Source organism: Micromonas commoda, chromosome 13 (assembly GCF_000090985.2).
Source record: "Micromonas commoda chromosome 13, complete sequence".
Taxonomy (NCBI): domain Eukaryota; kingdom Viridiplantae; phylum Chlorophyta; class Mamiellophyceae; order Mamiellales; family Mamiellaceae; genus Micromonas; species Micromonas commoda.
The window spans coordinates 387,189-400,851 of NC_013050.1; the positions used below are offsets into that span (position 1 = coordinate 387,189).

At 67.3% G+C, this 13,663-nt stretch overlaps 4 protein-coding genes across 4 annotated transcripts; 2 read left to right on the forward strand and 2 right to left on the reverse strand.

Moving 5' to 3' along the window:
* Positions 1 to 574: 574 nt before the first annotated feature.
* Positions 575 to 5,144, reverse strand: MICPUN_63550 (predicted protein; the record flags this gene model as incomplete). Its single annotated transcript, XM_002505675.1, has 2 exons — positions 575 to 4,963; positions 5,079 to 5,144. The coding sequence occupies 2 exons, from the start codon at positions 5,142 to 5,144 to the stop codon at positions 575 to 577; spliced, it is 4,455 nt and encodes a 1,484-aa protein (XP_002505721.1).
* Positions 5,145 to 5,337: 193 nt separating this feature from the next.
* MICPUN_103769 (predicted protein) lies at positions 5,338 to 9,406 on the forward strand (the record flags this gene model as incomplete). The annotated part of the gene is made up of 2 exons (XM_002505430.1): positions 5,338 to 7,020; positions 7,265 to 9,406. The coding sequence occupies 2 exons, from the start codon at positions 5,338 to 5,340 to the stop codon at positions 9,404 to 9,406; spliced, it is 3,825 nt and encodes a 1,274-aa protein (XP_002505476.1).
* Positions 9,407 to 9,769: 363 nt separating this feature from the next.
* MICPUN_63553 (predicted protein) lies at positions 9,770 to 10,668 on the forward strand (the record flags this gene model as incomplete). Its single annotated transcript, XM_002505431.1, has 3 exons — positions 9,770 to 9,814; positions 9,934 to 10,044; positions 10,177 to 10,668. The coding sequence occupies 3 exons, from the start codon at positions 9,770 to 9,772 to the stop codon at positions 10,666 to 10,668; spliced, it is 648 nt and encodes a 215-aa protein (XP_002505477.1).
* A 19-nt stretch (positions 10,669 to 10,687) lies between these two features.
* MICPUN_63554 (predicted protein) lies at positions 10,688 to 13,514 on the reverse strand (the record flags this gene model as incomplete). Its single annotated transcript, XM_002505676.1, has 2 exons — positions 10,688 to 13,355; positions 13,496 to 13,514. 2 exons carry the CDS (start codon positions 13,512 to 13,514, stop codon positions 10,741 to 10,743), a joined length of 2,634 nt encoding a protein of 877 aa, XP_002505722.1. The 3' UTR covers positions 10,688 to 10,740.
* Positions 13,515 to 13,663: the final 149 nt, after the last annotated feature.

Sequence of the window (13,663 nt, forward strand, 5' to 3'; positions counted from 1 at the left end):
TCGGGGGCAGCGATGGCGCGGGCGACCACGCGGACGGCGCCGACGCGGACGTTGGACGCGCGAGGCGCCTGAGCGAGTTTGGCGGGGTGATCGACGGTGAGTCCGCGGGAGATCGGAAGGCTGGCGCGGGAAGCGTCCGAGATCGCTCGCACCGAAGGCACCCCATCAGTGCCGTTCCGGAGGCGAAAACATTTCGTGAACGGGAGCGTCTTCAACGCGCGCACCTTGCGGCGGAGGGCGTCGACCGCGGGCCTGGCGGCCGCTGAGGCGTTAGCGGTTGCCATCGGGAGTGTGGACTCCAAAGGGAAAGAACGCGAGCGAGGGCGTCTCCGCTCGCGACCGAAAGTCTGAGGCTCTGTCTCGAGGGGTCGCAGAACTTTCCAGGGTTTTGGATATTGGATATTTATATGGACACCTTTTAGACCGTCGTTTCACGAGTCACTTGAAGAATGTTGCCCAAGATCTCACAGCAAAATTGGGGCACCGTGCCGACGGTGCGGGCGAGCGTTTCGCGCCGGATCCTCGTCAGCAAAAACGTTCGCCATCTTCCACCCGGCGAGCCCCTCCACGCGCCCTAAGAAGGCCTTCGCGCCACCCCACACGCGGGCCTGTACCGCGCTCTCACCGTCCCCGACAGCAGCTCGTCCAGCACGCCCGCGGTCCACGCCACCGCGCCGCGCCCGCCCCCGCCCGCGCCCGCGCAAGAGCCCCCGTGTACGTCGCCCATGTACATCGTCGCGCACGCGAGCACGATCAACGCGACAAAGGCGGCGATCCACGCGCCCGCCGCGACGACTCGAACCGCCGTCGCACCCCCCGGCCCGCCCATCGCCCTGCGCTTGTGTACCCGCTGGAGCGCGCCGCCCACCGCCCTCGTTTGAACTCGGAACGGTGTCCACGACGTGACCGAGTCGCTCGTCACGGCGTTGTTGGCGGCGGCGGGCTCGGGCGATACCGCCGCGGGACTCGCCGCAGACGCCCGACGCGTCGCGGGTCCCGGGACGGAAGCCTCGGACTCGGAGAAGTCGCTGTCGGTGTCGCTGTTCGCGTGCGGCGCCGGCGTGGTGACTCGGCCCGCCGTCGGGGTGACTCGGCCCGCCGTCGGCGTGCGGCCACCCAACGTCGCCTCGATTCGCGCCGCGTTTTCCGACCGGCGGAGCTTCGCTCGAACCTCCGCGAGCTCCGCGTCGAGTTTCTCGCATCGCAGACGGAGCTCGGCGGCGTCCGAGCTCGCGACGTCCGCGAGGCGCTTCACCTCCGCCTCGCGACCGTCCAGGATCTCGCATCTGCGACGGAGTTGGGCGGCTTCCTCTTCGAGTCTCGCTCGCGCCGTCGCCGCCGTCGCGAGCTCCTCGACGAGTCTCTCAGCCTGCGTCTCGTGCTCGACAATCTCGGCCGCCCTCCTCGTTTCCCTGGCCTCGTCGACAAACACGCGCCAGTCCTCGAAGGGTATCGCGAGCGCGAGGCGTTTCCAACGCGTCGCCACCTTGGAGACGGCGCGTCGTTGACGGGCCACCTCGCGGGCGTTTCGCCTCCACGCGGCGAAAGCCCTGGTGACGGCTTGGTTCCGCCACCGGTGCACGAGCCTGGCGAGCTTGGCGAACCTGAGCTCCTCGGCGAGCTCATCCTCCCTGGCCTCCGCGTTCGCGTTCGCGTCGCGAAGCGCCCGCGCCAGCTTCGTCTCGTTCGCGGCGGCGGCGGCGAACCGCTCCACCGCTTCCCGCTCCGCGATCTCCAACGTGGAAATCTTCTCCCTCAGCTCGGCGGTTTCCGACTTTCTGAGAGCTTCGAGTCGCGCGGCTTCGCGCACGGCGTCGTCCGCGACCGCCCTCTGCCGCTCGAGCTCCTTGAACATGGACTCCTCCGCGGCGTCCGCGCTGAGGCGTCGCTTCTCGATCTCCGCGGCGGCGTCCTTGGCGAGTTTCTCGTTCGCCGCCGCAGATTCCTCCGCGTCTCTCGCCTTCGCCTTGAACTTTCCGAGCTCAGCCACGAGCTTCTCCGCCTCGACGCGAATGGTGTCGGCGTCCTCCTTGGTGCGCTCGAGCTCCTCCTCGCGTCGTGCGTCGATCGCCGCCCGCGTCCACTCTACCCACCGGTCGAAAGGCACCGATATCTCCAGTCGCCGCCACCTGGCGGTGACCTTCTCGAGAACCCTCCGGTGGCGAGCAATTTCGCGGACGTTGTCCCTCCACGCGACAAACGCGTGCGACGTCGACTGGTTCCTCCACCTGTACATCAGCCGCGTCATCTTCGCCGTCTTGACCTCCTCCGCGAGCCGTTTCTCGCGCGTCTCGGCAGCCGTTTTGACCCTCTCGAGCTCCGCGGTCGCGTCGTCAAACTTGGACGTCGCGTCGCGGACGGCGAGCTTCAGCGACGACGAATCCTTCTCGGCGGTGGCGAGTTTGCGACTGAGCTCAGCCTCGCGCTCCGCCGCGGCCGCCTTGGCCCGCTCGAGCTCAGCCGCGGATTCCTCGAGGTTCGCGGAGGCGTCTCTCACCGCCTGCTTGAGCGCCGCGGCGTCCTTCTCCGCGGTTTTGAGCTGGTTGGCGAGGTACCGTATGTTGTTCTCGCCAGCCTCGTTCTCCGCAGTTCGTCTCCTGTCGCGCTCCTCCTTCTCCGCTTCGAGCTGCGAGATCCGCGACGTCGCCGCGGAGACGTCGATGGTGGCGCGCTCCAGCGCAGCCTCCGCGTCCGCCGCGCGGGTTTTGAGCTCGCTCACCTCGGCGACGAGCCGCTCCGCCTGGGTCCTAAACTCGCCAGCTTGGCGCTCGGACGCGCCGGCGCGAGCCTCCGTCTCCTCCTCTTTGAGCCGACGCCGCTCCTCCACGACTGAAGCGACGAAATCGAGCCAATCGTTGAAGGGAACCGAGAGCTGCACGCGCCGCCACCTGCCGGCCACCTTCTCCGCCACCCGTCGCGATCGCGCTCGATCCGCCGCGTTGTCCCTCCACGCGATGAACGCGTGCGACGTCGCCTGGTTCCTCCACCGGAACATCAGTCGCGTCATCTTCGCCGTCTTGACCTCCTCCGCGAGCTCAGCCTCCCGCGCCTCGGCGGCTTCCTTTGCCGCCCTCAGCTGCGCCGCGAGGTTCTCCTCGCCCGCCGCCGCCGCCGCGAACCGCGCCGCCGCCTCGTCCCTCGCCGACTCCGCGGCCGAGCACCTGGCCTCGAGGGCCTGCACGCGCGCGGCGAGGTCTTCGGCGCGGCGGGTCGCCTCCGCGGCGTTCGCCCTGGACTCGCCGAGCTTTTCCGCCATCGATTCGTGCTCCTTCGCCATGCGTTCCTGCTCGCGTCGCGCGGCTTCGCGCTCGTTCTCGACGCGCTTGGCGGCTTCCGCGCGCGCAGCCTCCGCCTCAATGGACGCCACCCGCTCGGCGGCGCGCGACGACACCAAAGCCGCCTCGGCGACCCGAAGCTCCTCCTCGAGCTTCTCGAGGTCGACGCCGCTGTTCGCCCCGCCACCTTTGGAGGCGTCTGACATGGCCGCGCGGACAATCTCCTTCTGAGACTCGAGCTCGGCGAGGAGCACGTCGCGTTCCCTCGCGGCGGACGCCCCGGCTTGTTCCCCGGTTTGCTCGTTGACGATCGCCGTCAGCCGCTCGAGCTCGTCCCGCATCGGTCGCATCATCGACTCGAGCCTGTCCCGCTCAACCTCCGCTCTCTCCGCTCTCTCCTCGAGCGCCGCGATGGCCTCGGCGCGCCTGAACCCGCTCGTCTCCGCGCGCGTGGACGCGTCGCGCAGGTACTGCTCGGACTTGCGGAGCTCCTGACGAAGCCGCGCCACCTCCACGGACATGGCGCCGTCAATTTTTCCGGCGGTTTTCCCCTCGGCGCTCTCGCTGATGAGAACCGCCTCGCATAGTCGCTCGATCTGGTCCGCCAGCTCGCGCTCACGGGACACCCTGGCGTCGATCTCGGCGTGCGCGGCGTCGAGCTCGTTCTCCACGTCCGCGATGGAGTCGACGCGGCGTTCCGCCTCCTTCTCCGCGTCTTTTCGAGCGCGTTCCGCCTCGGCGAGCCTCGACTCGGATTGGTCGAGAGCCTCGCGTAGCTTTTGGTTCTCAGCCTCGGCGCGCTCCGTCGCGTCTTCGGCCGCGGACAGGCGCGTGGCGGCGGCGGCGGCGGCCGCGGACTCGCGCGCCTGCGACTCCACCTTCGCGAGCGCGTCCGTGAGCGCCTTTCGCAACGCGTCGGCCCTGCCCTTCGCATCCTCCGACTCCCTCTCGAGCGTCCCGTTCAATCGCCGAGCCTCGTCGAGGTCCTGGTTGGCGATCATCAGCATCGCGCGCGACTCCGCGAGCGAATCCCCGAGGCTCGTCTCCTTCTCCTCGAGCTCCGTGCGCACGTTCCTGAGCGCCTCCATCGCCGCGGAGAGGCGCACCTTCATGTCGGGCGAGGACGGGTACTCGGCACTCGTCCGCGCGTTTGGAGACTTGCGAATTGCCCCCGCCGGTCCATCTTCCGAACGAACGTCCCACGTGACGCCCCGCCCGACGTTGGACGGCGGCTTGGACGAGGAACCGACGTTGGACCTCGCGTCGTCCTCGTCCACGCCGCTCTGGTACCTCCCGAACGCGAAGGAGCCGGTGTGCGCGGCGGCGGCGGCGGCGGCGGATACGGAAGCCTCCCGGCGAAGGCTCGAGTCGACCCGGCGACTCGATCCCGGCGTAGTGCCCGGTTTAGGGGTAGCGCGGGCGGCGCCAACGGCGCGGGCGGGCTGCGCCACGCTTCTTGGGCCGCCGGATATGCCGGCGAAGTCGGCGGGTTCCGTCAACCACGACCCCTCCGGCGTGTTGAACCGATCGTCGAAGGTTGGCGTGAGCATCCCCCAGTTGCCGGTGCCGGCGGCCACATCGCGCGGGTCAAAGTCCGGGGAGGTGACCGGGCGCGTGCCGCGTCGACCGGTGACCCACTCGCCGGGTGGAGTCGGCGCGTGCTCGCGCGCGTGGCGGGGGGTTCGCGGCTGCGATACGCGCGGGGTTGGGTCGGGGGAAGCGGGCGTCAGCTCGGGCTCGAGAGATTTTCACGCGGGGCGCAAATGTTCGAACAAACGGGGGGTCGTTCGGGCGGGCACGTACCGACTCTCGCGGCGCCCCGCGCGCATCGGGGGTGCGGATACCCCTCTTGCTGGACCCGGACGACATTCCAGCCGTCGGGCTCGGCGCCTCGCGAGCCTCCGAAGTGTCCTTCAGCGTCGTCCACCCGCCCGGCAAGAAGGCCGCCAGGATGTTAAACAAAACCGTTGGTGGTCGGCGATCGATTTGGGCAGTCCAGCTCGCACTCTTGCAGCTTCCGAGAGTCTCCCCTCGCCGCGCCCCGGGGACTTCGCCTCGCGCCATGGTGGCGTCGATACCGGAATGGCGCGAGAAGCACCCGGCGGACATGTCGTACGCCGCGACCTACTCCGACGCCTACCCCGACCTCCCTCAGGGCGCCGTCTCCGACGCCACCGCTCGCAGGCTCCGTCGGAAGATCCGCGCGGCGCGACGCGCGGAGAGAAACGGTCCAGCCGCTCCGGTACCCGAGCGAACCACTGAGCCGGTGAACTGGCCGGCGGTGAGGGACTTTAAGGAGGCGGAGCGCGCGCACGAGACCAGGGACGACGTCTACAGGGCGGACCACGCGGGTACGCACGCGCTCGCGCCCCGAACGGCTCGAACTCGACGACGGCGACCCGACGCGGTGCCCACCCCGAGGATGTGCCGAAACTTTGACCACTCCCGCCTCCGCCTCCGCCCCGACCTCCGCCCCGACCTCGGCCCTGACCCTCCGCCCCGAGTTGACGCCTCCCACCAAAACAATCCGCGTCTATGTACAGGTCGATGGGAGCGGCGCCATCACGTCGCGCCGCGCGAGGACCTCGCCAACGCCCCCAAGTACACCGACGAGAGGCACGGATTCCTGAACCGGTGGCAGGCGAGAGCCGGGTTCGGCGACGGCGGCCGAGGGGTGGCGGAATGGACCGCGGAAAACCTGGCGAACATGTCGCTGATGCACAGCGGTCGGTGGCAGCGCAGGAGCGGGGCGAGGCTGGCGACGGAGTTCATGCCCGCGCGCGCGTACGCGGGGTACGGCAGGAACAGGGGCGACTTCGTGCCGGTGGACCCCAAGGATTATCCCACGCTGGAGAGGGAGATGGAGGAGGAACGGGCGAGAAACGCGGACTTTGACCCGGACGCGCCGTACGTGGAGAAGGACCCGAACTTCATGAACCCCGCCGAGCTCAAATCGGACCGGGTACGGCGCTTGGCGGAGTACGAGCGCGAGCTGTCGGCGCTGGAATCCCGGGCGGGACTCAACGCCACGACGAGGGTACACAGCGACTCGGTTCTGCCGCCAAAGACGGGCAAACCCAGGCCCGACGCGGACACGCCGTGCTGGGCGGATCCGGCGCATGTCGAGAGGGAGACGTCGGCCGAGCGGTGGGGATCGAGGGCGCGAGAGCGCGATGCGTCCGGGTCCGCGGCGGACGACGACGCGTTGAAAGGTGACGCGTTGAAAGGTGACGCGTTGAAAGGCGACGATAGGTTCAAAGGCGAGGCGGTCGAGGATGACGTCCCGCCGATGTGCGGGCATCACGCTCGGTGGAAACCCGAGCTACACCGCGCGGAGCAGCACGAGCTGTTCGTCGCCAGGCCCCTCAGGGCGACCGGCGCGGACGTGGCCAAGGGGGAGATGTACGGCCGGGAGGTTGACCCGGTCAAGGTGCCCAACGAGAAGGAGGTCCTGGCGGAGATTGGCCGGCACGAGGTTCGACTGGACGAGAACTTCCCCGGGCGCGACCCGCTGCATCTGCCTCCGCTGAACGTGCAGCAGAGGCTGGAAAAGAAGGCGACGATCGCGCGAGAGCACAGGGAGGACCGGAGCGTGCCTTGCGGAACGTGCGGAGTCGAGAGGCCGGCGCAGGTGAAGTTCAGGGACTCGAGGGTCAAACCCGGGAGGCGCGTTTGCCACGATTGCTTCGCCAAGGAGGAGTTCAAGGCGGCGAGGTCGAGGAAGATCCAGCACCAGAAGGCGCAGGTCAGGGCGTACAAGGGGAAGTGGTGGTGACGCCGGACAAAGTCTCTTGGAAAGTTTCTGTTTCCCGCCAAAAGCGGGCGTGTGCCCCTTGAAACGCCGTGGCTCGTCCTCGGACCGGCCGCTCGTCACTCTTCCTCGCGCTCCCATGCTCTCCATCGCCGGCGCGCGCCAACCCGTTCCTCGCGATATCCCTCGTCGGCGCCCTCGCGGGCGCCACCTCGCCTCCTCGCCTCCTCCCGCCGAGAGCGTCGAGGGGTACCGCCGCGTGCGCCTCGAGCGCGTCCACCTCGCGGACGTGCCTTGCGCTGGACCAAACGAGAACTACAGAGCCGCGCGGGGGCACTGCGGCGAGTACACGCGCGTGCTCACCGCGACGCTCTGCACGGTCGCCGATGGGCTCGACCGGCTCGTGCCCATCGTCGCGTCCGCGACGGTCTCGCCGCTGCTCGCCGAGAGCAACAGGTCCGACAACGACGACGTCGCGCGCCTGGAGGAGTACCACGACGACGAGTTCGTCGACGAGTTGGACGCGTTCGGGGCTGGGGACTCCCCCGACGCGAACGCCCGCGAACCCCTCCACGCGGCGTACCGATACCTCCGCAACTGCCTTCACCCGGCGAGGCACCCCGACGTCGTGCGCGCGCGCCGGATAAGGTCCAAACGCCCTCGGGACTTTGAGGGGTCCCCTTCGCTGGACGCCTTCGTCGAGGCGTTGGGAAGAGCGGGTTTGTCGCCGGAGATGATCCGAGCCAAGTTCGGAAGCGACCACGTCGGCCACCACTACGTCGACGACTGGGGCGGAGGTCTCTACGACCCCCTGGAGCTTCACGACGTGCTCGACGGCGGGCGGCGTCGCACGTACGAGGAACACTCCGACGGGTACTGGGCGCTGTGGGGCTCGGTGGAGACTGAAACGCTCGACGCCATCGAGCACTTTGACCGATGCTTCTACGGGTACGACGTGTCCGAGGTGCCCGCGCCGACCGCGCCGCCCCCGCTGAGCGAGCTTCGCGTGGCGCCGCGGGTCGTGGACGACCTCGTGAGTTCGCTCGCGGACGACGCGAACGCGTTTAGTGGGGTCCACGTTCGCGTCGAGACGTGTCCGGAGACGTGTCCGGGTTACGAGGCGAGGATGTGGGGTTGGTGGCCGGTCGAAACTGGCGACGGGGAAGAATCCGTCCTGACCGAGATCGAGCTTATGCCGCTGTCGTCGCATTCGTCGCATTCGCCGCCGTCGTTGTCGTCGTCGCATTCGTCGTCCACCGCCGGCTCGCGCGCGCGAGGCGCCGAGGGGATCCTGAGTCTCTGCGCGGCGGCGAAGCACGGTTTGCCGGTGTACGCATCCGCCGAGGTGATCGATACGCTCAGCGTCCACTCGCTGGGCTGGAAACCCTCGTTCACGACGAGCTCCGCGGGGTACGACGCCGAGTACGGCGCGAGTTACGGCGCGGACAGGAGGTACCGCGGGTTCTTTTACACGCCGGAGAACGGTGACGACCTGGCTGACCCTCGCCTGTTTGACGTTTTCCTGAGGTTTTTACGCAATCAGTTTGGCGGCGGCGGCGGCGGCGGGAGGGTGCTCCGCCTACCCTCGGTCCCGCACGGCGACACCGAGGGTCCCTCCACCGCCGCTCGCCGCCCGTCTACTCCCCCGAACCTCGCCGACGCCTTGCTCAAGGGCCCAGCCGCCTTTTTCGCCGAGATCATCAAGACGTGGTCGACGTGGCGGCACAGGTGGCACGGCTTCGGTGACCACGGCGACGTGACCGCCTCACCCGCGCTCTCGTCGCAGACGGGCAAGTTCGGGACGCTCGCGCGCGACGCGGAGAGGCGAGCGAGACGTCCACCGTCGTCAGCCACCAGGTTCGCCCTGGACGGCACGATCGCCGACCAAGCGGCGCTGGCGGTTCTCCTGTGGCGAATGCGACTGATCGACGCCGCCGTCGACGACCGCGAGGCTGGTCTGGACCCTAACCTTCGCCTGTCTCGGCTGACGGACGCTGCCAACGATCGACACGGGGGATTCGACCCCCGCGCGCGCTCGGCGCTCGCCGTGATGCGCATGGAGGTGGCGCTGATGACGCTAACGGAGCTCGAGAAGGCGCGCGGGGGGTTGATCGAGGCGTTGAACAAGACGCTGAGACGCATCGACGCCGTGTCTCTGTCGCCGGCGGCGGCGCTCGACGCTGCGGTTGACGCGACGGTTGAATCGCCGTCGACCGCGTCTCTCGGGCTGCAGCTGGCGGCCATGGACGGGCGATGGGAGGAGTGCGCGAGGTGGAGGGACGTTTTGGGGGCGATGAACGCGCCGTGCGTCGATTACACGGCGGTGTTTGGCGACGAGACGGGTGACAAAGGTGGCGAGCCCGCGGATGGAAGGGGATGAAATTCTCGAATCTCGGGCTCGCGCACGACTCGAGCGTTTTTTTGTCAGTCGATATCGGGATAAACCACGAGTGTTCGCCCGCGAGCCGCCCGGCACACGCGACGCGCGCGCGCTCTAACCGTATCGGGACACGTCGGGCGACTGCTCGTGAGCATCCGCGGCCATGACGTCCCAGATGGTGCGCGAAACCTTTCGAGCGCGCCCCCCGACGCCGCTCCGCGCAGCCGCGGAAACCGTTCGCCTCCCCGATGGGGCGATCGTCCCAACCTCGGGACCGTCGAAGCCGCGTCGTGCCTCGGCGGACGCCCTGTCCAACGGTGATCTAACCCCGATACCCCGCCGTCGTCGTCGCAGGAAGCAATCATGAAGAAACGGCAGGACGCCATCGAGGAAGCCTACGCCGCGCAGGTGCGTCCCGCGAGATATCGATGCCCCGCGGGGGGGCAATCTCTCTCGTGCGCCCGATCGCCCCGTTCGAGTAACGCTGCCCGCCTGACTCCCCTTTCCCGTGCGCCATCGCGTCGCAGTGGGACGAGGGCAAGGGTTCGCATCACCCCGACTACAACCCCCAGGCTAAGGGCAAGCACGTGATGAAGGCGAGCCGCGAGACCGAGGAGCTGCTCCAGGCCATCATAAAGGTACGCCCCGAGTGAAGCCGAAGGGTCTTTCCCGCCGGTTAACAAATCAACGCAGATCGACCGCCTCGCCTCGCCTCGACCCCCTCATCGCTGAACCGACGCACGCCGCGCGCACGACAGAACGACGTCAAGCTCATTTACAAGAAGATCGAGGAGGGCGCGGACGTCAACTTCGTCTTCATGGAGGCGTATAACGCCCCCAACGGGTACACGCCGCTCATGTCCGCGTGCCATCGCGGCCGCGTCGAAGCCGCCAAGGCGCTCCTTCGATCCGGAGCTGATCCCAACTACGAGAACGACGCCGGCGATCTCACCTTGTTCTGGGGCATCGACGGCGGCATCGAGCTCATCAAGGTGCTGCTGCAGTACGGCGCCGACATCGACGCGACGTCGTCCAAGAAGGACTGGACGCCGCTGTCCTACGCGAAGGCGATGGGCAAGTACGGGCTCACCTCGGAGAAGGGCATCTACCCCGAGGACGTCCTCAAGTACTACGGCGCGACCAAGTACGGCAAGGGTCCGGATTGCCTCGGCGTTAGGTCTCCGCGGGAGAGCTTCAACCCGAGCAAGGAGACGTTCAGCCGCGATCGCGGTTCCTACCAGAAGGAGCCCGAGCACCCGTAGCGGAAGAGGGAGAAGGGAGAGTTTATCCTCGTCTTTTGTTCACCGACGTTCGCTCGCTACGACTCGTTCACTTCACGCGCCGACCGCCTCGCCGCCCGGAAGCCTCACCCCGTACGACGCGAGCATGCTAGCCAGTTCCGGGTGCCTCGACGCGACCGACTTGAGCTCGCTGACTACGACTCGCGTCCCCTCTCGGAGCTCTTGCGTTCGCAGGTCGAGCTCCTCTATTCCAACCGCGCCGTCGTCGTCCAAGGGAACGCCCGCGCGCCGCCTGTACTCGTCCCGCGCCTCCGCGAGCCTCTCGGCGATGCTCTCCGCGGTCGTGGCCGCCTGGCGCAGCGTTTCCTCGGAGGTTCCCGCGAGCGTCTCGAGGTGGTCGAGGGATCCGTTGAGAGCCCCCGCCTCGTCGTGAAGAGCGTTGAGCCGTTGGTCGTGCCGATCCAGGTCCCTCCTCAGCGCTGTCTCCTCGTCTTTCGCCGCCTTCATCTTCTCGTACGCCGCGTCGAGCTTCTCCCTGAGCGCCGCGCGCGTAGCGAGCAGGTCTCCCTCATCGGAAGCCTTCCTGGTCGACGCCCGGAAGTCGTTGTTCTTCCCGTTCATCTTCTCGAGAGTCGCCTCGAGCGCCTTGACCTCCTTTTCAGCTTTACGAATCTTGGCATCCAGGGTGTCGCCCTTGTGCTGCATCTCTTCCCTCTCCTGCGCAGCCTTGATCACGTAGTACGCCTGCGAGTGCTCCTCCCCTTCCTCGCGCTTCACCTTGTTGACGAGGATGTCGAACTTGTTCTGAAGCCGGCCCACCTTCATAGCGCGCTCCCGCATCTCGAGCGTGGCACGATGGATATCCTCCTGCACCATCTTCAGCTGCGCCGCGAGCAGCTCGCGGTGCACCTCGACCTCGTGCTTCCGCTCCTCCATGCTGAGCTGCAGCTGCATCTTGCGGTTCTCCAGCGAAAACACCTCGTCGGCACGAGCGTTGAGCTGGTCCCTCAATCTCTTGACCTCGAGTTTTAAAACGTCGTGAGCCACCATCCTGTCCTCCTTCTCCTTCACAGCCTCCTTGACAGCCTTCGCGGTTGTGTCCGATTCCAAGTTGACCTCGTGAAGCTCATCCGCCACCTGCTTCGCGGACTTTTTCAGGTCGTTGTTCTTGCGCTTGGCGTGCGCCAAGTCGTCCTCCGCTCGCTTGACCGACGAGGTGAGAATGTCAAACTCAGCGGTGCGCTCGTCGAGAACAGCCTGAATCGCCGCAATCTTCGCGTTCATGACCCTGCTCTCCTCGTCCGATCGCAGCCCGCCCGCCCTCGCAACCTTGCGCTCCAGGCCTTGGATCTGGAACTCGATGTTGTACAGGTTCTCCTGCTGCTGAAGCACAAGCGCGTCGAGCGATTTGATCTTCTGCGTCATCGACTTGTTCTGCGAGCGGCCACCCTCAATTTGCGACGCGAGATCCCTCTCCTTGGCGCGCAAGTCGGTCAGCTCCTGGTTGGACTTGACGAGCAGTTCCTTGTGCGCGGCGCCCTCCTTGATGACCGCGTCGAGCTCCGACTCGTTGTCCCGCATGATCCGCTCCAACTCCGCCTGTTTCTCCTCGAGGCTCATGAGTTCAACCTTCTCCTCCTCGAGCCGGCGAACGGCGGCGTCAACCTTTTTACGCGCGCGCTCGAGCTTCTTTCTCTTCTCCGCGAGTGTCATGCCCTTCGCCTCGTTGCCGGCGTCCGCCTGCGCGAGATCCGCGGCCGCCTTCGCCAGCGTGTTCTTCACGATGTCCACCTCGTCCTGAAGCTCCCTCTGGGTCGTAGTCTCCGAGGCGTACTCCTCCCGGAGCGCGCCCAGGCCGCGATCGGTGGTTTGGATCGCGGCGTCGATCTCCTTGTTGTTCGCGAGCTCCTGGTCGAGGAATCGAGCGCGCTCGTCGAGGGTCTGCTGCTTAATTCGCAGCTCCTTCTTTCGAGCCGCAAACAGGCGGGAAGCCTCCTGGATGGCGTGATCTCGTTGTTTCATGCTGAGGATGGCATCCTCCCACTGCCGAACGAGATTCTGGCGCTCCGCGTGGAGCGCCCTGAAGTCTTCCGCGGCGCGGTCGAGTTCGATCTGCGCCGTCTGCGTGTCCGTCACCTCGTTCTCCAGCTCCGTTCGCTTGGCGTGGACAGCCTTGGTCATCTTCTCAATCGCCTGGTTAAGCTCGCGGACCCTCGCCTCGTCCGCGCGCTGGTACTTCTCGAGCGCGAGGTTATCCTCCTCCTTCTGCTTGCTCGCGGTGGCCCACTGCTCCAGCTCCTCCTGGTTCCAGTTCATCAGGAGCTTGAACTGCTCGAGCTTCTCGTTTCCTCGGTGCACGCTCGTCTGCAGAGACACCGTCTTATCGTTCAGGTCGAGCTCCTCGCGTTCCATCCGCTTGATGTCCTCGCGGACCCGCGTGATGGCCATCTCGCTCATGCGCTTCATGTGCCGCTCGGTCTCCGCCTCTTTCGCCTTGGATTCCACCCGCGATTGCGTGAACACGAGCTCCTGCTGGACCGCCTTGAGGTGTTCGGCCATGACGCCGACGCGATCCCGGCTCTCCTCGGTCTCGTCCTCGATGACGTCCAGCGTGCGCTCCTTCTCGCGTATCGCGCGATCCAGCGCCCTGTTCTCGGCGTTGGCGAACGGCGGGAGGAAAGACTCGTCCACATCGCTGTCGGTCGGGTCTGCGACGTTCGGAGGGGACGGGGGATGCGGCGTGAGGCCGGGTCGGGGGTGAAAAGTCGCCCAAATTAAGGCTCGGGCGCAGCCCGTGGAATCCTCCCCAGTGGGGTGGAGGAGGGGCACGGGGAGGATTCGGACGCACCGTCGTATGGATCCGCCATCGGGACTCGCCGCGCGTCGCCCCGCGCGTGCGATCGTCTCCTTTTTCGCCGCGGACTCGGGTGCGGCGCCCTGTGCGTCCGCCCGAGGACTCTGACCGGGCGACCGATTTTAGGCCCGGGGCTGGCCGCACACTCGTCGCCAACGGACA